General features: G+C 48.3%; 7 protein-coding genes across 7 annotated transcripts; 4 read left to right on the top strand and 3 right to left on the bottom strand.

The window, feature by feature from the left end:
- Window positions 1-1668: 1668 nt before the first annotated feature.
- Window positions 1669-2466, bottom strand: GIQ15_03202 (uncharacterized protein; the record flags this gene model as incomplete). The annotated part of the gene is made up of 1 exon (XM_033550619.1): window positions 1669-2466. The coding sequence occupies one exon, from the start codon at window positions 2464-2466 to the stop codon at window positions 1669-1671; it is 798 nt and encodes a 265-aa protein (XP_033407780.1).
- A 371-nt stretch (window positions 2467-2837) lies between these two features.
- On the top strand, window positions 2838-4990 carry GIQ15_03201 (nucleolar GTP-binding protein 2; the record flags this gene model as incomplete). Its single annotated transcript, XM_033550618.1, has 4 exons — window positions 2838-2935; window positions 3008-3752; window positions 3892-3975; window positions 4115-4990. The coding sequence occupies 4 exons, from the start codon at window positions 2838-2840 to the stop codon at window positions 4988-4990; spliced, it is 1803 nt and encodes a 600-aa protein (XP_033407779.1).
- Window positions 4991-6119: 1129 nt separating this feature from the next.
- On the top strand, window positions 6120-6984 carry GIQ15_03200 (Gpr1 family protein; the record flags this gene model as incomplete). The annotated part of the gene is made up of 2 exons (XM_033550617.1): window positions 6120-6322; window positions 6432-6984. 2 exons carry the CDS (start codon window positions 6120-6122, stop codon window positions 6982-6984), a joined length of 756 nt encoding a protein of 251 aa, XP_033407778.1.
- A 1736-nt stretch (window positions 6985-8720) lies between these two features.
- Window positions 8721-10090, bottom strand: GIQ15_03199 (uncharacterized protein; the record flags this gene model as incomplete). Its single annotated transcript, XM_033550616.1, has 5 exons — window positions 8721-8802; window positions 8884-9518; window positions 9589-9778; window positions 9842-9886; window positions 9957-10090. 5 exons carry the CDS (start codon window positions 10088-10090, stop codon window positions 8721-8723), a joined length of 1086 nt encoding a protein of 361 aa, XP_033407777.1.
- A 3501-nt stretch (window positions 10091-13591) lies between these two features.
- GIQ15_03198 (Cytochrome P450) lies at window positions 13592-15284 on the top strand (the record flags this gene model as incomplete). The annotated part of the gene is made up of 3 exons (XM_033550615.1): window positions 13592-13823; window positions 13887-14428; window positions 14505-15284. 3 exons carry the CDS (start codon window positions 13592-13594, stop codon window positions 15282-15284), a joined length of 1554 nt encoding a protein of 517 aa, XP_033407776.1.
- Window positions 15285-15609: 325 nt separating this feature from the next.
- On the top strand, window positions 15610-17791 carry GIQ15_03197 (IKS protein kinase; the record flags this gene model as incomplete). The annotated part of the gene is made up of 2 exons (XM_033550614.1): window positions 15610-15674; window positions 15748-17791. 2 exons carry the CDS (start codon window positions 15610-15612, stop codon window positions 17789-17791), a joined length of 2109 nt encoding a protein of 702 aa, XP_033407775.1.
- A 576-nt stretch (window positions 17792-18367) lies between these two features.
- GIQ15_03196 (uncharacterized protein) lies at window positions 18368-20281 on the bottom strand (the record flags this gene model as incomplete). Its single annotated transcript, XM_033550613.1, has 1 exon — window positions 18368-20281. One exon carries the CDS (start codon window positions 20279-20281, stop codon window positions 18368-18370), a length of 1914 nt encoding a protein of 637 aa, XP_033407774.1.
- Between the last annotated feature and the right edge of the window lie 230 nt (window positions 20282-20511).

Genomic DNA, 20511 nt, shown 5'->3' with positions numbered 1-20511 from the left:
AGCCTTAGATGAGGGCCGGGGTGAGGGAGGGATCCAAGGCTGGCGGTTCAGCTTTCTCTTCTCGAGGCCGGATTTATATTTCCCCTATCACGTGATAGGACGGATATCTCGATACTTTGAAGACACTTTGATGTAGATGCGATGTTGATGCTATGTTGATGTGATGCGATGGCCGGCCTGGTTGGGTAGCTCGTCTTGCATGAACGAAAGCAATGGGAGGTCGATGTATCGCTGCCTTACAACCTCCGCTGATGCGGATGTTCTCGCTGAAACGAAAGCACTAACTCTTGCTAACTACGTGCATAAACAGCCTGCATCTCATCCTTGACGGCCAGGCGACACATCCGCATATACGCAAAGCACAAACACTCGCCAGTTGACCGGGAGATGGACCTAATGGAGTTCTGGCAATGCACTTGCCGTTCCAATCTCCCACTGAGCATGGATGGGACAGACCGTTGAAGTTGCATATCTCAAAGGGACAGGGATGATTTGACGCTGGCAGCGGTATATGTCCAGGGAGCTACCGCTATCTAGATATATATAGTACGGAAGTACTCCTGCGGATGCAGCTGTCGACACGCGGATGGCTTACTGCGTCGCCTCGGCCAGCTGCATCTATATCCTGACATATGTACACTTGCATCGCAGCGAACGCTCTTCCGGCAATCCCCGGGTCGATATTGGGTCGTTTAAGTTCCCATGCATCCCATCGCTGGGCACTAACCACGTTGCATGTCGGCAAGGGGAGAGAGAGCTAGCCGGAGTGTCATCTCCTTGTGCAGCACATCAATTGCCCTGGTTGGCTCGTCGGCTACTGGGAATACGAACGGTTATTGACTCCTGTATGTCGTTGAACCTACTTTTGGCAAGACGTTCGTCCTCCATGGCATGGGTGCCGGGGTGTGTTCCAGTGACGACGACCTCGCTGGTTGGGATGCCAGTTAGCGCGATGTGGTTCAGGTTCTATATGCAAGCAGCAGTTGCTGTGTTTGGATAAGTTATTCGAACAGGCCGCGTCAAGAGGTGCTATACGTGAGGCATATTCATTTGGAATAAACCCTGCGAAACCACGGTCGATAATCGAATATTCTGTTTCATCGGTTCCCGTTTTCTTTTTTACCAACAAGGCCACGGAAGGAAAGTAGAGAAGCAGTCTATGAGCTATTTAGCCGCAGAAATCTCTTTTTTTTGTGCGTTTGCACTTGTCTTTCTGCGTCCGACCGCTTTCCATACCTGCGGATGCATCGGTTATGCGCGATATCACACAAACTAGATACCACTTCCGCCAGATGCCGTCAGCCGCATTTGGAAGACCGTTGCACCGCTTGACTTTGAAGATGTATATGGCGGCTTCGAGGGGCGAGATACCATCGGAAATAGTAGGAAGCGAGTCCTCGAAAGTGCTCAGATTTATATCAAGGCAATGGGGTATACGGATCATCCTATTCACATGGAAACCGTGTAGACCAGGCGACGTAGTTTCCAGTGCCTAGTTCTATCCCCTTCTGAGCACCCAATGTTGAAAAAGGGATTTAATGGTAGCTGCGTTATGATAATAATATCGAAAAAAAACCCTTAAATTTCACTCCAGAAGAAAAGAAATCTACTATACAATCAATGCTATGATTACATCAAAAATGATAATGGCTTTAGGTGCCTCCATTATTATATTTTGCCTCCGGTAAGCTCCTCGGCAAGTCTCTTGGTTCGTCGCTGCACGGTTTCCCATTTGGTCAGCTCATCCTTCGTTTGGTAGGCCAGCGAACTCATAGTAGGTGGGGGACCCAAGTTCCAAATGCTGTCTCCAGCACGACGTCCATTAGCCCAGTCAGGGTTATTCTTATCAGGGAAGACACGTTCGAGCTCGGCTTTGAGTTGCTCTTCGTTGACGATAAACTTCTGCGCATTCACGTAAAGTTCGTGGAGTGAATTCATCATATCCTCACGTTTGGCGGCCTGAGCCTCCTGGACTTTTACAATTGACTGCGCCAATCGTTCTTCTGCACCCGGGTTCGGTAGTACCTTGCATTTGGTGGGTTTCATAGCCGAAACCGTTGTAGGTGCTGTGAGAAGTTCATCTTTTCGCGGTGGCTGATTCATGATTTGAGTTCGAAGATTCTCTCTGGTATTGCTCCTGGCGACCATTCTTCGGTGAGAATTTTTCTTGCGTTCATGTAGCTCCAAGAGACCTTCACGCAGGTTCTTCCTCCTGTTCTCTGCCATTTTCTGTTTCCATTGGAGACGTTCATATTGAGGGTGGTCTGGTGAGACCTTTAGGGTTGTGTTTGACGGCAACGGTGCAGCGTCTGAAATGTATGATTCGGTAGGTTTGTCGGGTCGATTGGCCGGGAATAGCTCTCTGGGGACAGGAAGAGTACCCTTGAGCTGCGGACGACGAGGGAGATCGGGTTGGATCGATTGTGGTACTTCGATATAGCTGGGGGCTTCGGGGCCAACCATCATGCGAGCAGTCGAGGAGAACAAACGGGACTGAACCCCGGGGTTTGTGCAGGTCCGACATAGTGCTATGGACGACTTCGCACTGCATTCTCGCAGTAAGGACGCCATGGTGAATCAATTGCGGCGGTCGCTCGCCTGGTATAACTGTGATGCTGGAGAGAAAAAGGTCTTCGTCGACACGAGAGAGAAAGAATTGAGAGAAGTTTGATTTTACAGCGTGGTCCGTGCATGGAAAATCTTGGCAAAACTGCACAAAATCGAAAATCTTTTTTTCTTCGTTCGCAGACCAACAACTCGGGGTTTTCACAAAACTTCACACAAGACACACGACCTTGCTCACTAGTAGCAGAGTGTATCATTGAACCTCTGCGAAGATGGGAACAGCTAAGAAGGAGGCCTCTCGACGAGAGCGCCAGGGGAAGAGTAACGATGGGATGGGCAATGTGCGAACCAAGGGAGAAAATTTTTACAGGTATGAATTATATCCATATATTATGACAAAATAGTATGGACTTGGATACTAACTGTCAGGTGCCCTTGATAGAGATGCGAAGAAGGTGAAGACCCTTAACATGTTTAAGGATGGCAAAGCTCAACGAAATGCCAGTGGAGAAATCACAAAGGCTGCGTCGTATCAGTCTCGAGAAAAACCAAGTGCTCGGATAGAACCGAACAGAAAGTGGTTCGGGAACACTCGAGTCATCTCCCAAGAGGCCCTGAGCTCGTTCCGGGAGGCTGTGGCTGAAAAGGCGGCTGATCCGTATCAAGTCTTGTTGAAAACGAACAAGCTCCCAATGAGTCTCATCCAGGACGGCCATGCTCCCAATGGACTAAAACAACACAAGGCTAAGATTGCTGTTGAAAATGCTCCATTTAGCGACACGTTTGGACCCAAGGCCCAGAGAAAGCGGGTTAAGCTGAGTGTTGATACTCTCGAGGGTCTTGCCGGAGAGACAGTTAAGATGCATGACAGCTACGTGGATCGTCTTGAACAGGCAAAACTCCTCAGCGGCACTTCAGGAGATGCTCAGGATGATGGAGCCGATGGCGTTAGTGGAGAGCTTACCGCTGCCAGAGAACCAATTTTCACAAAGGGTCAGAGTAAACGAATCTGGAACGAACTTTACAAAGTTATTGATTCGTCTGACGTCGTTATCCATGCTCTTGACGCCAGAGATCCTGAGGGAACCCGATGCAGAAGTGTTGAGAAATACATACAAGATGAGGCACCACACAAACATCTGATCTTCGTTCTCAATAAGTGTGACTTGGTCCCAACTAGTGTTGCTGTAAGTCTATACCATCCCCCCCCCCAATTTCTTCTTCTCCCATCATATAAAAGGTGCCATCGCGTTTGTCAAGGCTGCTTCCTGCGCATTTCTTTTTGCCGTTTTTTCCATGGAAGCCGGCCTGTTACCGCTATGGCAGATCAATCCCCCCCGTAACCTTGGCTTCTTTCTGAAGTCGAGGTTGACCTGCTCTCGTTTTGAGGGCATTGTCGCAAAGGGCATGGTGTGTTTTGTTTTGAGTTGAGTCCCGCTCCCACTTTATTGTGGCACGATAGCTGTTCTCTTAGTAACATCTCATATATCCTCCTCTATATAATGTCTGTTATTATATCTTGGCACATTTGACTAATATCTGGTCATAGGCTGCTTGGGTTCGTACTTTATCAAAGGAGTACCCAACACTCGCATTCCATGCAAACATCAACAACTCATTTGGGAAGGGTTCCTTAATCCAACTTTTGCGTCAATTTTCGATTCTCCATTCCGATCGCAAGCAAATATCAGTGGGATTTATTGGCTACCCAAACACAGGAAAGTCATCTATCATTAACACCCTTAGGAAAAAGAAGGTGTGCACTGTTGCTCCAATCCCTGGTGAGACAAAAGTATGGCAATACATCACCTTGATGAAGCGAATCTACCTTATTGATTGCCCTGGAGTTGTACCTCCAAGCAATACTGCCACCGAGGAGGATATCCTTCTACGTGGCGTTGTCAGAGTTGAGAATGTTGAGAACCCAGAACAGTACATTCCCGCTATTCTCAAAAAGACACAGCAACGCCACATTGAGCGAACATATGAGATCAAGGGGTTCACAGATGCCACGGAATTCCTGAGCATATTAGCTCGGAAGGGCGGTCGGTTACTGAAGGGTGGTGAGCCTGATTGTAATGGTGTTGCAAAGATGGTCATCAACGATTTCCTCCGCGGGAAATTGCCTTGGTTTACTCCACCGCCTAAAGCGGAAGAGACTGGGGATGAGAAAATCAATGGCCGTGATGGCCGCTTAGGGGAAATGGGACTGAAGAGGAAAGCAAATGATGCCAAAGCTGATGCCAAGGTTGCTGTTGAAGATAATGCTGAAGACGATGCTGATGCCGCCGATATTGTTGCTGAATCAGAAGAGCCAGAGGACGGTTCGGACGGCAGTGAAAATAGTGAAAGCGACTTTGAAGGGTTCGGGGACTTGGACAACGAGGACGGCGGTGCTCCGATAGCCACGGATCCCAGCAACTGAAGCGCATACACATGGCATTACTGCCTTCTCCTTTTAATCATTGGCGTTTTTGAGCTTACAGTTCGCGATCTTCGCGTTTCCTTGATTTGTGATATATCTTGATTCGCAAAAAGATCCAAGCCATATACATCCGCCACCGGACGTGTACCGGACCGGTTACCAGAGCCAACTAGTTAGAACTTGCGAGTCATGGAATCAAGCTAAGACGGCTACCGGGACGACATATTAACAGCTCCACAACAGCTGGTCGATGGCCCCCGCGGTGGACCGCAAATACACTCGACCGAGGCTCGGTGTCTCCTTGATTATAGATCCTGGAGGATTTGTATCTCAACCTGGGGGAGTTCCAGGGTCAGAGTCACAGAAGGAACCAGTTTCTCCACTGAGCACGAAAGACGATAGCTGAGACAGCTATCAGTTGAGATGGCACTCCCCTTGTCGCGCGAGTCAGTAACTACAGGGGGCTAAAACACCCTCTAAATGAAGTTCATAACGAATAATTACGTACATCTATCTCCACAAAAGATCTGTTCCTACATATTTTAGCCTTTCCAGGTACAAGTTAGTGCTGGAAATCCGCATCTTGATAATGCCGTTTCCCCAAGCCGACGTTTGGTTCGTGGATCCAGCTCCCGAGGCCAACAGGAACAGTTCAAAGCTTAGCTGATCAAGCATTTGACAAGTCTCCACCCCCTAAGCAAACCACGATGCTTGTCCTTATCAGAAAAAGGGGAATTTGATGGAGGCGATACACACAGATTGGCGCCTGTCCGTGGTTCATGTCCATAAGTCACCAAACCGCGCTAGATAATGCTCTCTGTGCTTCAGTTATAGCAAAAGCTTAATATAGTAAGAGCTGCAGGAGCTGTTAAGGCCTCGCCAACCAGCCAAGCAAGCCGAGTTGGAAGGACAAGAAGAAAAAAATTTGACCCTGGACATCCCACCAAAAGCCCCTCAAAACTCCTGAGATAGATATATTCCTGTGCATTCCTCAAGAATCTCCCTGTTTTTGACTCACGATCCTCCATTGCCTGCGAAATCTTTGAATTAAACCTCCCCGCCGGAAGTAAGGCAAGATCATAGCTCTAGTTCGACGAAGCCAAATAATCGAACTAGACGACCAATCAACATGTCCCAACCTCTCGTGCAGTCGAGCGCAAAGGTGTCTCAGACGGAGTGTTCATCACTCTATGAACTCCAGGAACATAAAGTGCCCATCGTCTCCCATGCATCCTCGCCGCCCTTCAACAAGCTTGCCAATCCGAGCCCCCTAGGCCTCTTCGGGTTCGCTGTCACAGCCTTCGTGGCAGGAATGTATAATTGCGGCGCAGGGTAAGTGTACACCACGGCCCCTACTCCCTCTGGGGGTCTTCATCCTGCATGCTGAAGCCCGTCTTCACCATTGGCGAGCTTCGGCTAACATGAAGAATCATTTCCATAGGCTCCCTGATTCCAATCCACGGGGCGGCCATGGGCCGGATCAAGCTGCATTTGGCCTTGCTCTGTTCATGGGAGGCATGGTCCAAGTTATTGTTGGGATCATGGAATTCCGAGTCGGAAACACATTGGGCACCACCATCCATTCCTCATATGGCGCATACTGGTTGGCATATGCAATGCTCAAAATCCCAGGGCTGAAAATACGCGAAGCGTACGGAGATGAGCGGTCGTACACTTTCGCTCTGGGCATATTCCTCATCATATGGGCACTCTTGACCATTGTCTTCATGATGGCGTCGATACATTCCAACATTGTTCCTTTGCTTGTTTTTGTCTTCCTTGCATTCACATATCTGTTTCTGGCCATTGCCAATTTTCTTGCAACTTCGCACCCCAAGCAAAGTGTCCAAATGAACAAGGCAGGCGGCGCAAGCGGGGTTATCTGCTCGATGCTTGCCTTCTACTGTGCTGCTTCTGGCCTAATGTCGCCGGATATGACTCCAGTCCGGCTTCCCCTCGGTCCTGTTCCATGGACGAAACAGCATATCGTGTGATGGAGAGACCATTATACGGCTTCGAAGAGCCTTCCCTGATAAGCGACGAGCCTCCATCTCATCATTTGGCTTTCTAGTTTGATTTAGCGAGCATCTTTGTGCGTTTAAGCAGTTTTTGGCATCAAAAGTGCCTGTCAATCCTATTACACTTCACGTTGTATCAGTGTTAGGTGTTTCTGCCTAAAGGGCCCATAATGTGTCAAGTCATTTAAAAATAAAGAAGGGGGCATAATAGATTGCCCTATTTGTTGATAATCAGTAGACGATGTATTAGAACCTCTATTGCTTGTTTCAGCAAATTTGGTTGCGGGTCATTTTTGAAATGGCAATCCTTAGGCACTACTCTGTATCTTCACCGATCAAAATGCAGCCTGACTGCGGGAAGGCCAGAGTTAACATACGAACTTGAGAACACACAGCCATAAAAATGCGGGGTCGGCAGCCATCGGCTTTTTTTGGATCGTATAGTAGTCAACCCTGTATGTAGATGTAAATGTTATTCTAATTAACAGTTTAAACATGAAGGTTGAACGCAGGGGGTTGCACTGCCCGTAAGTAGCCATGTAATGGATGCCGTATATGCGTCGGATGTCATAAATAAATAGCAGCATTGCAATGATTATCCTAGGCAATAGAACACATGGTAAGATACAACCAGAACCACGGCCGCTGCCGCTGGAAAGCCGTTCTTGATACCGCAAACAGGCTTCACTGGCACGGAGAACAGCGAAAAAGGTGTAGTTAAAGAGGTGGCGTTTCATTCTCGGAGTTGCTGCGATCGCATCCCAGACGCCCCAGGCCGACGACTGCGCCCATGCTCCAAGAGTACGGCAGTGACAACAGCCCGTCGTTCAGCCTACATCCATGGATGCAATAATGTCTTACGAACGAGAAACTTGCGATGGAACAAGCAAAAGTGGCATTTCACGTGACTTCTCCTAAGAAACCGCAGCCAGAAATTCAACATCCTCCCTCCGTAACTAGTGGAATATCGATATCTATTTCCAACGATCGGGCATTTTTGTCGTCCGAACACCTCGTACTCGTTTACTTCATCTAATTAAGATTTTTTCATGCATAAAGTAGCGGCCATCGACAAATAGGCGTGTTGCAAGATGAAGGCCATGCAAAAGCCACGAACAACTGCAGCTGGAAGACACTTGAAACCGCCCACACGAACCTTGCACCGCGTGTTGACTGCATAACGGCGCTTTGGTGGAGAAACACAATCGTCATGGAGCAGGTCGACTTGATCGACAGGGAGTACGATTTATTTCAAAGGGGGCAACTATAGGCGCTCAGTAACCCTGTCTACCTAAAACGGAATTCCTTTTTGCGCTTCAGGGCGACATTGTTATATACAAGGCGCGACGGGTGTGTCGAAAGGCTCTGGTCGTGCTTGGATACCGGACATGGCGATCGCGAGACATAGTTTCACGTTCGCGATTCGTTGCACATACTGCTTTTTGAACCCGAGTGACATGGCAAGAACATGAATCCATCTATATTCATCAAGGGGGCATGTCGAATGATGCAGGCTAAAAAGAAGAAAAAGAAAACTCCCCCCTTGCTTGCGAGTCATGGCGGACATGTATATCTATTACAAATAAATAATAAAGACAGGCCGGGAGAGGAAGGGAAAAGAAAAGCGTACGGAGTACACACGAAAGAAAAAGAAAGCACGCTCACGGGAAGGAAGGAATCAAGGGAGTAACAATTAGTTTATCAGCCTAGTATCAGCCTAGCTGACGAGGTATAGATTTCCCAGCCTTATCGGATTCCTCGGGGGCGAGAGGTTTCTGTCCGTACACAGTATGCCTAAAAATATGTCCATGTTAGGCGAGATGTCCAAGGAGCAAGAGGGTAGTTTAAACGAGGGGGGAAGAAGGAATAACTTACACCACTGAGTACATATGGTAGTTCAAGTTCCGTAGGTCCTCTCTGACACCCGCTAGGAGTGTTTGTATCTTAGCATTATCCCACTGTAAAACCCTTGTAAAAAGTGCCAGAGAATATGGTTCGATGGATTCCATCATCTGTATGTTCATGTATTGCCCGAGAGCTTTCATCCGCTTATCCTTTGCCCACGGTGACAGAGGCGTCTTTCGTTTCTCCTCTGTAACTAAGGTGAAGCCCGCCTTCTTCACGAATTCCTCGAATCGCGGTGATATATTCATCACCTTGCCGAACTTCTCAGCTGCCAAGTTGAGTTGCACTTGATATTCATGATACGCCGATGTTTCCGGGAGACTTTGATCATCGGTCGTGGCCCATGTCTCAAAATCGGTTATTTCGATCCAGCCGCCCGGGTTCAGATTGTCGTAGGCTTGCTTAAGGAATCGATCCCAGTTCCCTATACTGCCTCCCATGCTCCTGGCATGTATATAGTCGAATTTATGGCTGAAGTCCCATTCTTGCTCCGCGTCATCAATCCGAAACTGAACGTTAGGTGGGATCCACGAGGGCTGTATCGCCGAAAGGTCGGTCGCAATCACATTGCATTCAGGATATAGATCTGCAAAATCCATAGCCCACTGTACCTTGCAGTTAGTTCCTACTCATCCTTCAGAAGTCCCTTTAGAATGCGGAGAGTTGGCCACTTACTATCCCTGTTCCAGTACCTATATCGAGGACGTTTCCGACAGGTCGTGGTATAGGTGCACGATGGATCTCTCCGCGGAGGAGGAGTAGGTAGATATGATGTTGCATGTCCATGCGCTCTTGTTCCTTTTCGTCGTTGGGAAGCGGGTATGCGCCAGCGCAATAAGCATGGTACCGTCTTCCATTCTCGTATCTAGACAATCCATCTGATTAGTACAAACGGTGTTTGATCATGTTGGGAAGTACAATAACTCACTCATAATTTAATATACTAGATGCCAGCGACTGTGTAGAGCTCTCCCTATCCGAAGAGAAGAGCGATCTTTAGCCTTATTCCAAATAGAAGCTATAAGTGAGGAAGTACCCCGTACCCATCACTGCCGAACGCAGAATCGGCATCTGAATTATCGTAAGGATTCTCATCCGGCTCCAGCGCTCCTGGAGTACCTAGGGGTTCCTGGGTTGCAGGGGCTGGCTGCCCGTCTATCTTCGACCGGTCCGCCATTGGTGAAAATCCCGGGCTATGCAGCAGCGATTTCGCAGGGGATTCAGGACCGTCTTGCGCAAACAAAGCTGGATTTGACAACGATGCAGAGAATGAAGTGCACCGGACTGATGTCAAATGGCTAGATTCTTCTATGTCTGCAGTTGAGATCTAACGCCGGGATGTCGAGCCAGATTTTCTGGGGGTGACCGCCGGGTATATATAATCGTCGTATAGGCCTCCTCCGCCCAGAACTTGATAACGAGCTAGCAAACACTAGGCGAGTGACTTAGTTCGTATTCTGATTGCATGGGATTCTTTTTTACCTTCGCTGATCCCTGTTTCTGTGAAAAAAGAAAGCTGCAAGGCTTGACAAAATGTCAGAAAGACGTGGTGAATATCCGCGGTGCAGGAAGGGAGACCTATTTTTGGCCATACCTTGAACTTATCGTGGAACATCCATCCCGTACGGAGTCTCATATGGTCAGACACGCGACACAGCTCACTCTGAAGATGAATACATCCGCCAGCCCGTCTCCAGCGAAGGCGAAAAAAGTAACGAACCGGCACGGAATATGGCCGCAACCAAGACGCTTTCAAAACGAGTCCAGTTTCTTCGCAGACCTCGGCGTCGAAGTCGTTACTCTCTAGAAGGGACCAGCTTATACCATATATCTCGTGGCCTGAACTGTATCCTGCGCCAGCGAACAGCGTATGCTGGTCGTATTGGACAGTTTTTCTATGAAGTACGGATACTTTCTCGGCTTTGATGTTTTGGCTTTTTCCTTTTCTTTTTCGCTGTCAATCAGGAAGTCCGGTCCATATCTTCCACGCCATCTTGGACGTTTCTGGAGCAGGATGGCGAAAGGTAGCCAAATTCAAAACGACTCGTGTCTAACGGGTTCCCGGATAACGATTCCCGTCTATGGGGGTTGAGTGTGCCGATGCCATATGGAGTACCTAGGCTATCATTTTCTTACACCTTTAACCGCAAGGCGCGCTTTTTGCCAACACGATTATCTACGGGGTAGTTTTGTTTAATCAATGACTGCGAGACAGATGTCGATAGATGATGCTAAGGCATCCAGAAGAGAGAGACTTGATGATACCCTTGGTAAAGAGGCTGAGTGGCTAAACAAGTGAACGCGCTCAGCCAAAACTCGACATTTTCATCCTAGAAGGGGTCAATCAACTGTTAGTTAGTGATGAAGGTCAACAATCCTATGATCGCTGTGAGCTATATCCTACGACTGGCCCAAGTAGGGCGACGGCCGTCTGTATTAAAAGGATGAGGTCATGGATATAGGTCGTGGCGTGGCCGCGGCGTCGTAATTAAGGGGTCGAAGGCGCTTTGAGTGGCTTTGATGCGTCAATGGATCGCCGGGATCGGCCTCAGGAGATCCTCCTGTCAAACACTGAAGATTTTTGGCAAAATCATCAAGGACACTCAAAGCTTGTTTTAACTGTGCGTTTTGGCTGCCTTGGGACGTCCATTGGATACGAATCGCAGTACTCGGTCATAAGAGTGCTGCTATCACTTTCGTCTATGGAGTACCTTCCAGCCAAGAGAGTTCGAAGGTAGGGGATATATCGCTGCGGCTTCTAGACTGGACAAGACTGCTGTACTAATAATAGTGAGTGGTTCGCCTTGGGGGATCAGATCTTTGGCAAGATTATTCAATCTACAGCATATTCTCCGAGTAAGGAAGGCAAGTATCAACACATCCGGACACATCATGGAACTTGGGATCAAAGGCTCTGAAATACAGGCGTTTATCAATTCATCTCATTATGTGCAAATAATGGATGCTCTGCGGTATGGAACAGTCAAGCCACTCCACGCTTGCAAAGGTAGATGTATTCCTGATATCTCGCACATGTACGGAGTACTATCCCATGGAGAATATGAACTAATTGCGGGAGCTAGAAGCGATGAACTGAGTATCTAGAGGTCTCACATATGCTGTCCGCCGAGTAGCTAAGTGTCTGTTATATTTATACCCCAATCTGACCGCTATTCAAGGCTGGAGTTGACATTTGGAATTATGCAGCCACAGTGATACCCTAGACACAACTGCAAAGATATTGCAAGCAAGCATGGTGGACACTTCATTGGGAAGGGATGCTTTTCCATTATGCTCTCTCTGCGTGAATACCAGAGACGATTCGAGCCCACACCTGTGTCACATTATCATCTCGTTGATACGGATTGCTGCCGCCCAATATATTGTCTAGAACCACTATCTTGGTCTACTGAGCAGTATCCCATGGCACCCTATGAGTGGTTGATCCTTGGTCACACGGCGTACATATACGGTGAAATCTTAGGCAGCGGGATGCTTGAGTTCATCAATAAGCCTAAACAGAGCAACTGCGGAAATCATCTTGAAAGTGATATGACATTCCTGTTCAGGCCAAGAGGTTACATCGGACGAACCTTTGCAAGATCAGAGGCGAGGTGCTCAATCGCCGCTTTCATGGAGCGATAATTTGAAATACTGCATCTAGATAAAGAACTCGTTATTCGGCGAAGCGGTGGGCCCAATTTCCACTGATAGACACTTCTTTCTGACTATTTTTACATATTTTGCTCTTGATCATATGTGGAGGCCATCTCAATGACACAGGTTAGAAAGTTCCCGAAACGTATATCCTCTCGTTCCACTAAGCACGCAATTATTGAATGAAGGTTACTCCCATTATATATGAACAACGCAACATTTTCATCTTTAGGAAATCCGTGTAGGCCTGGACAAGCTACTTCATGCCTGTGGGTTTTTATTGCTGTTAACATAGCCTATTAACCACACGTAATACTCCGATATCATCCCTGCATCGGATTATGCAAGGCCGATGGCTGCAGAAAATGGGAATACTGGGAGTACCTGTCCCTGTAAAAGCGATGGCTAGGTACACCTGAATGCGATCCGCAAACGTGCTTTTTCGTACACAATGGACAGGGGCAGGGATCAAATCAGGACTGCCAAGTCTGGCCCTGTTGATGATTGATAACAAGTGTGGTAATCCTTGCAGTCAGATGCATTATCGTTTACAGTTTCATTGTACGATGAGAAGCTAGTAAATAGGAGAAGGCCGGAAATGGTTGGAAAGTGTTTTCGCCTTGTAGAGGGACATCCACCGAAAACGGCTATGTTGGACAGACTCTTGTAGAGAATATGCCCGTCCCATTCTGCTGGATAGCACGAATACGTCCGATACCACTTAATGTCGATAATATAAAGATGATTCAGTGTACGTTCTTACGGAGTTCTCCAGGCGTCGTAGCACAAAGAGATACGTATACAACAGCGAGATAGAATCTTTCAGCTCTTACTCCGTGAAGAGAATATAAGTAGAACGCCTTGGAGATGGACATGATGCCGATCTGTGATAATCCAGGGTGTATGGGGCAAACTAGGCCTGCCAACCCCTAGCCCTCGCCCCCGTAGGCGGGATCCCAATTCAACGCAGCCACTTGCGCCCGCTCACGCATGCCAGCAACCAGGTTCCCGGGACACACAAATGCAGCAGCCCATGGATACCAACGCCCCAGCGCTGTCGCTCGCACCGCTGCTCCTCTGCGCCGTCGGCCTCTATGTGACGATCGTGGTCGTCTACCAGCTCTGGCTCAGCCCGTTGGCGGGAGTCCCTGGGCCCCGGGTCGCTGCCGTAACGCGATGGTACGAGTTTTACTGGGAGTGCATCAAGCTGGGCCGCTACACCTTCAGGATCGAGGATATGCACAAGAGATATGGTACCTGAAGCGTCCTTTGTTTTATATTCCCGAGTGTCTATCTAACGTGAGCGTTTTACCTAGGACCTGTCGTGCGAATAAGCCCTCGGGAGGTCCACATCGACGACCCAGCTTTCTGGGACGTACTCTATACAAACAGCAAACTCGACAAGGACGCATGGTACTATCGGCCGTTTGAAGACAACTACGCTACCGTTGGCACGGTCTCATGGCGACTGCACCGACAACGCCGTGGCGCGATGGCCAAGTTCTTCTCGAAGGCCAACGTCTCTGCATTGGAACCTCAAGTGATGGCGGTCGTGAAACGTCTATGCGGCCGGATAGAGGAGCACCGCATATCGAACAAAGTCGTTGACATCTCTAATGCATATCGGTGCTTTGCTACAGACGTCATAACGAACTATGCGGCTCCCCAGACGATCGACTTCATAAGTACGCCGGATTTCGCGGCCGCGTATAATCGGGTGCTGAGGGACTTTTCGTACATAATGCTCTGGCATCGACAGTTTCCCTTTGTGTTCCCGCTCCTCGCAACTATCCCTCGATGGGTGATCTCCATGATTGACAGTAGCGGCGCCACTTTGGCCGTTATTGACAACCAGGCTGTGAGTTAAATCTTTCTTCTTCTCTCCCGATATATCAGGCAAAGGTATGCTCTAACACTGGCCGTGTGAACTGCAGAGGATTGAAAAACAAGCAAAGGCGGTTATTGAAACAAAAGGTATGCGGGTTAACTCTACACCAACTGTTCTGGATGCTGTGTATACCTGTCCTGTGCTTGGACCGGAACAAAAGTCTCTGAGACGGTTAACAGCCGAAGCTGCGACGCTTATCGGAGCCGGAACAGAGACGACTGGAAACACACTGTCTGTATTCACTTTCCATGTCCTCTCAAACCCTTATGTTTTGAAACAGGTCACGATGGAGCTTGCAGAAGCTGCGAAGGAATGTCAAGAGTCAGAGTTTCTAGATTACAGAACGCTCAAGGGCCTACCTTACTTCCAGGCCTGTATCAAGGAAGCTCTCCGCATAGGGACCGGCGTCTCAGGCCGCCTTCCAAGGGTAAATCCGTCAGCACCCACAAGTTACACCACTCCAGCTGGCAAAACTTACATATTCCCAGCCAATACTGCCATCTCGATGTCAATCCGCGACATCCATGCCAATGAAGAGATATTTCCCCAACCGCACTGCTTCATGCCCGAGAGATGGCTGGATAGCAGTCAACAGGATCTATGGCGGATGGAAAAGGCATTTGTCCCCTTTTCGGGTGGACATAGAGGCTGCCTGGGACTCGAATTAGCAAAGTTGGAGCTCAACCTCCTGGCGGGGAACTTATTGCATAAATTCAGACTGGAGCTGTTTGAAACAACGGAGTGGGACATCAGTGTCCAGCATGACTTCTTTGCGCCCTTCGGGCCTACGGATAGCAAGGGAGTGAGACTTATCGTGAAGGAATAGAGAATGCTGCCTGCCCTGCCCTGCCCCCTGAATATTGTTTCTCCCATGGCCGACGTCATGTGACTTGCTGTATATACGAAAATCCACCAAACTGCGAACATAAACAAATAAATTACATCGCTTGACCTTCTTAGCCAGCTTTAAAATGTCGCGAGAAAAGCTGTGTTGCGCATGACTATGGATAGCTGACCCAGTCCAACTGCCTGACGAAGAGGAAGAAGACAATAAGACAAAATATCGAGAGTCGGCCTGGAAGGCAACTTATTACTGTCCGATCTATGAAAAAATGCCCTGACGTAATAGGCTCAACCGCAGCTGCATAAGAATGGCCGACCACGATTCGCGAAGCATGTCGATAGTCCCTTATAGCGCTGCAGGGGACATAGTACTGTGAGTGCTGGAGGAAGAACTTTTCGCGCTGCACATAGGCAAGGAACCGGAACTAACCTCTTCCCTTTTGTAGTCGCCATGACGACGCGATCGTGGTGTTTGACCACTCGTCTCAACAGCTCGTTCTTCAACCCGCGAATCAAGGCGTCGATAACATCGGTGCGGAACGGACGGATTGCCCCTACTGCCATCGACCGATGCGTGATGGTAATCCCGAGAATCCCCAAGAGCCTCATCGCGGATCTACTCCAGTCGCACCAGCGCCGCCGAGATTCGTGAACCCGGAATACTTTCGACTGCTCGAGAATAGTAGCCTTCCCCCGCCTTCGAATCGATCAGCTCCTTCATCTCCACGGCGCCAGCTGGTACAGCCTGCTGAGGAGGGAGGTACACCGGCTCCGACAGCCGATCAGGGTGGTGACTCGCCTTCTAATACCCATGGGATTTCGTCAGCCGCATTCAGTCATGACTATTTCAAGAGGTTCTTCGTAGAAGAACGGGAGCTCGGAAGAGGAGGGAAGGGTGTTGTGCTTTTGGTGAAGCATATACTTGATGGTGTGCCTCTGGGCCACTACGCATGCAAGCGGGTTCCTGTTGGAGATGACCATGAGTGGCTCAAGAAGGTGTTAATTGAAGTTCAATTGCTGCAGCACCTTTCACACCAAAATCTGGTGTCATATCGACATGTGTGGCTTGAAAACGCAAGGCTCAGCAACTTTGGCCCAAGAGTGCCATGTGCGTTTATCTTACAGCAATATTGCAATGCAGGTGATCTACAAAAATACATGTGCGGTTCAATTCAGACTGCAGCAGATACACCGCAGCAGTTAAAAGATCGGCTACGGCGGAGATCTCGAGGCCAGCCAGAACTCCCAACTGCTGCTAGCGGACCGAGGCGGCTTCAGCTTGAAGAGATCTATTCATTCTTCAAAGATATTACTTCTGGGCTCCGTTTTTTACATGCGAGTGGCTACATACACCGTGACCTAAAGCCAAGTAACTGTCTTCTACATGAAACTGGCCGCGAGTTACGGGTCTTGGTCAGTGACTTTGGTGAAGTCCAGTTTGAGAACACTGTTCGCAATTCCACTGGAACGACGGGTACTATCTCCTTCTGTGCCCCTGAAGTGCTACGGCGGGTCTCGCCCGATGGCCCATTTGGCAACTTTAGCTTCAAATCAGACGTTTTTTCACTTGGAATGATTCTCTATTTCCTTTGCTTCGGCCAACTTCCATATCGTAATGCCGATGTCGTCGACGAAGATAAAGAGGATCTTGACCTTCTCCGGGCTGAAATTAGCCGATGGGCAGGGTTTGATGATGCAAGGCGAATGCGACCTGACCTCCCTGATAAACTCTACTCTTTCTTAACACGTCTTTTGGACGTGGATCCTGATATGAGGCCAACTGCAGAGGACGTCCTGAATGGCATCCAGGCTGGTGGCTCCAATGAAGGGCGCCGTTTTCACAGGGGCCCATCTTCCACCGACCTCCAAGCTAATGCCCGTGTGCTTCCTGTAGATAGCCCTGCTACCAGGTCGCCATCACGACGGCCACGAAGTCCCGTGAAGAGGGCACCTCCAGCATTGGATCTTCCCCCTTCAATCATTCGTTCTACCATGCTGGGGAAAAACGGCTCTAACCATGCGACTTCCAGCGACCCAGATCCGACCTCCGAAGTCCAAAATAATGAAAATGTCAACACAGAGACTACTAACCTCCTTATCCGGTCTACTGCCACATCTCCTCGCATTGTGCGCAACCATCCTGAAGACCATAATCGGCGATTATATACTGTTACAAATCGCCTCCTTTTACCTCCTCCTGACAGGGTTCCAATAATCGGTCACATTCTAAGGAGCAGGACTATTTTCCCCGCTTTAATCAACTTCGCCCTACTTACTTTAAAATTCCTTTCCCTCACCCAGCCCTGCGCTCCACTTACTGCCAGGCCGTGGATACTATACCCGCTTCTTTTCCTCGCTGTGCTAGATTTGAGTATTCCGAAAAAACTGTTTCATGTGGCCTCCCTCTTGTTCCACGTACTTGTCTTAGTTTTTGCTTTTAAAACCGAGTCTCTCTGTTCGCATGGGTTTCGTGACACGTACGCTGGTTGAGGCCATTTTTCGGAACGATGAAACGAGTAATGATAAATGTACTATGATTTTCCGGGGTTTGAGGGACGAGGCTTCATGCATTTTATATCCGGGTCAATGGGCTGGTGCACACCTACCGTACTGTTACATTACATCTGTGGTAGTGTTTATGGGGCCAATAAAGATTTAAATCTCTAACGTTTATTGATAATTCTAAATAATCTGAAAGTTTGGAGTGTAGAGGGAGTAACGCAACGACAATCCCATTTGAATCCCGTAGCGACTCCATAAGAAGCCACCCGTATAGGGACGAGAAAGAAGCCAGAGATCCCACTTGTCTTGATATTGGAATTATTTCATCGTAGTCAGACGGTGGCCGATAAAAAGAAGATTATCATCGTCTGCCTAGGTAGAGAAGAAGTGCATCTAAGTCTATTACAGACCGATGACTCGTGGCCTCTTGAAAATTCCGGGCGTATAGGCCAGCAACAATGATGTGATTACAAGTAGAAGGTGAATGAAAGGTGGATATATTGATTAGGAAGTGACCAGTATATCGCAGGAGAAAATATTTTGTATATTGTGTTGCTAGTCGGGCTACTTAGCCCTTGCAGCTTTAAACCGGCTCACCTTCTTCGGCTTATCCTGTCCATTTTGTGACTGTTCGTCAGCATCCACAAGAACAAGTGGCTCAACCTCATCTTCCTGCAAGAACCCTCCGCTCTGCTGAACCTTGAGATTCCGTAACTTGTAGAATTCGGCTGCAACTTCTCTTCTGTGGATAGATTCGTCTAATTCATCTGGGTCAGGAGGGATAGCTGAATCGTTATGTACAGTCCGCTCCACGAGGACATCAGCTATTGGTTTATTATTAACCTTTGTGTTGGTTTTGTTATCGCTAGAAATGGAGAGTCTGTCCAAATCAGGTATAGGCTGCGAGAATGGCTTTGGAGTCGAAGGCGTAGCAGGGAAAAGCGGTGGTGGGATTACTGGAGCCCTTGAATTGAGCGAAGAGCCAATATTTGAGGGTATTTGGGTAGACTGCGTAGTGACTCCCGAAGAGATGGGTTCTTCTGTTTTTCGAGCACGTTTAAAGCGAGAGGCCTTTCGTGTTGATCCTGAATCCTGTACTTTTGCCCTATCTATGCTTCCTGACCTTTCAACCACTGCCTCCTGGATAGGTGGCGGTAGATATTCTTTGGCCTTGGGAACAGAAGGGGCAGGCTTAGGAGATGGCTCCGGGGCAATATCAAGTTCTTCAGCAAATGCAACCTTCTTTTTCTTTGCTGGGCCTTTCTTGATGGCAGATGGCCCTTGTTCCACCTGAGTCCGAACATCCGAAGGCAATGAGCTAGTGTCAGGGCCAATATTTTGCAAACTCTTTGCGTTCAGCTTCTTCTCGAGTTCACGCATTTGTTTGATATAATCGTCATCCAAGACTCTCTTTGTAGATCGCCCATATTCATCCTCACAATCGCTATCTTCGTCGTCTAGGTCATAATCTTCATCGTCGATTGAGAATTCGCTCCCATCTTCATCTAGTTCAAGCTCTGCAACAATGGCGCCTACTTCTTCAAGTCCATACTGAATCATCTCTCTGCGTAATGCAGCATCTTCTGGGGAGTCATCCTCAACTTCTACCATCGTCGACACGCCCTTCTCTACGGTATCCGTTGTTGATGTCGCTGATTCCGTAGATGTTTTTACGGAGTCCACTATCGGAATATTGGATTTCAATGGTACTCCATTCTCTCTAATGGGAGTTTTAACCTGCTGGCGGCCAGTCTCCTGTTGGATTTGTGGCTTAGTGTTAAGCCCCAGCGTTTCCGTGGGTTTACTCGTAGTAACATCCCGTGCCGAGCTTCGTTCAGCATCAGTGCTTGTAGAGGCAGGTGTTGCAGGCGTCGCTCCAGCGGTCTTCGACCCGCTTGTAGTCGGTTCGCTCTTAGCTTTTCCTCCCGGAACATCCAGTCCAGCTTTCTTCAAAACATCAAGTAGCTGATTGGTCTCCTTCCCAGGCATGGTAGTAGATCCTGAAATGACATTTCCATCTTCATCCAGCTCTTCGACAATATCGGTAATTGGTAGGCCTTCCTCGTTTAATCCCGTATCTGGTTGTCCCGCCACAAGAAATGCCTTCAGTTTATCGTCCAAGGCTGCGGCACGCTTTTCCAAGGCCTTTATATTGTCTAGCACATAGTCAATCCTCCGGTCAATCGCACGTATTATTTGTTGAGGTGATCTTGATATCGTTGGTCCAGGGGATCCGTCTCCCAGTAAAACGCGTACTTCTTTTTCAGTCACTTGGGACCCTCCAAAATTTATTCCTATTTGAAGTATATCCTCGCGCGTGCTGTCCTCAGGCAGAGACGAGAGCTCCTCTTTCAAGCCATCGTATTCTGCGTTCCAGAGTCTCCAGTGGTAGATGGAAGATTGTAGATCTGTTATTTGTTTCTCTAGTTGAAGGCGTTTCTGCTCAAGACCCGTGAGGGCCTCACCTGTGTCTGCCATGTTGAAAAATGAGTGAGAGAGTTAAAGAACTCGCAGTGTAAATGCGATGATTTTACGGGTAAAAAAAAGTTGAAGCTCCCACTCCTGAAAGCCTGAACACGTGATATCTGATCTACTTTAATATGACATAAGCCATGATTTAGATTACTAAGCTGATTCATTAACCTAAAAGACTAATATTGTCATGTGACCGTTTGTAGAATGACCTAGATAGCTACAAGATAGAGAGA

Source organism: Arthroderma uncinatum, assembly GCF_011692745.1.
Source record: "Arthroderma uncinatum strain CBS 119779 chromosome Unknown scaffold2, whole genome shotgun sequence".
In the NCBI taxonomy this organism is placed as follows: Eukaryota; Fungi; Ascomycota; class Eurotiomycetes; order Onygenales; family Arthrodermataceae; genus Arthroderma; species Arthroderma uncinatum.
The sequence above is the reverse complement of the archived record's forward strand: the minus strand, read 5'-3'. Positions and strand labels throughout refer to the sequence as shown.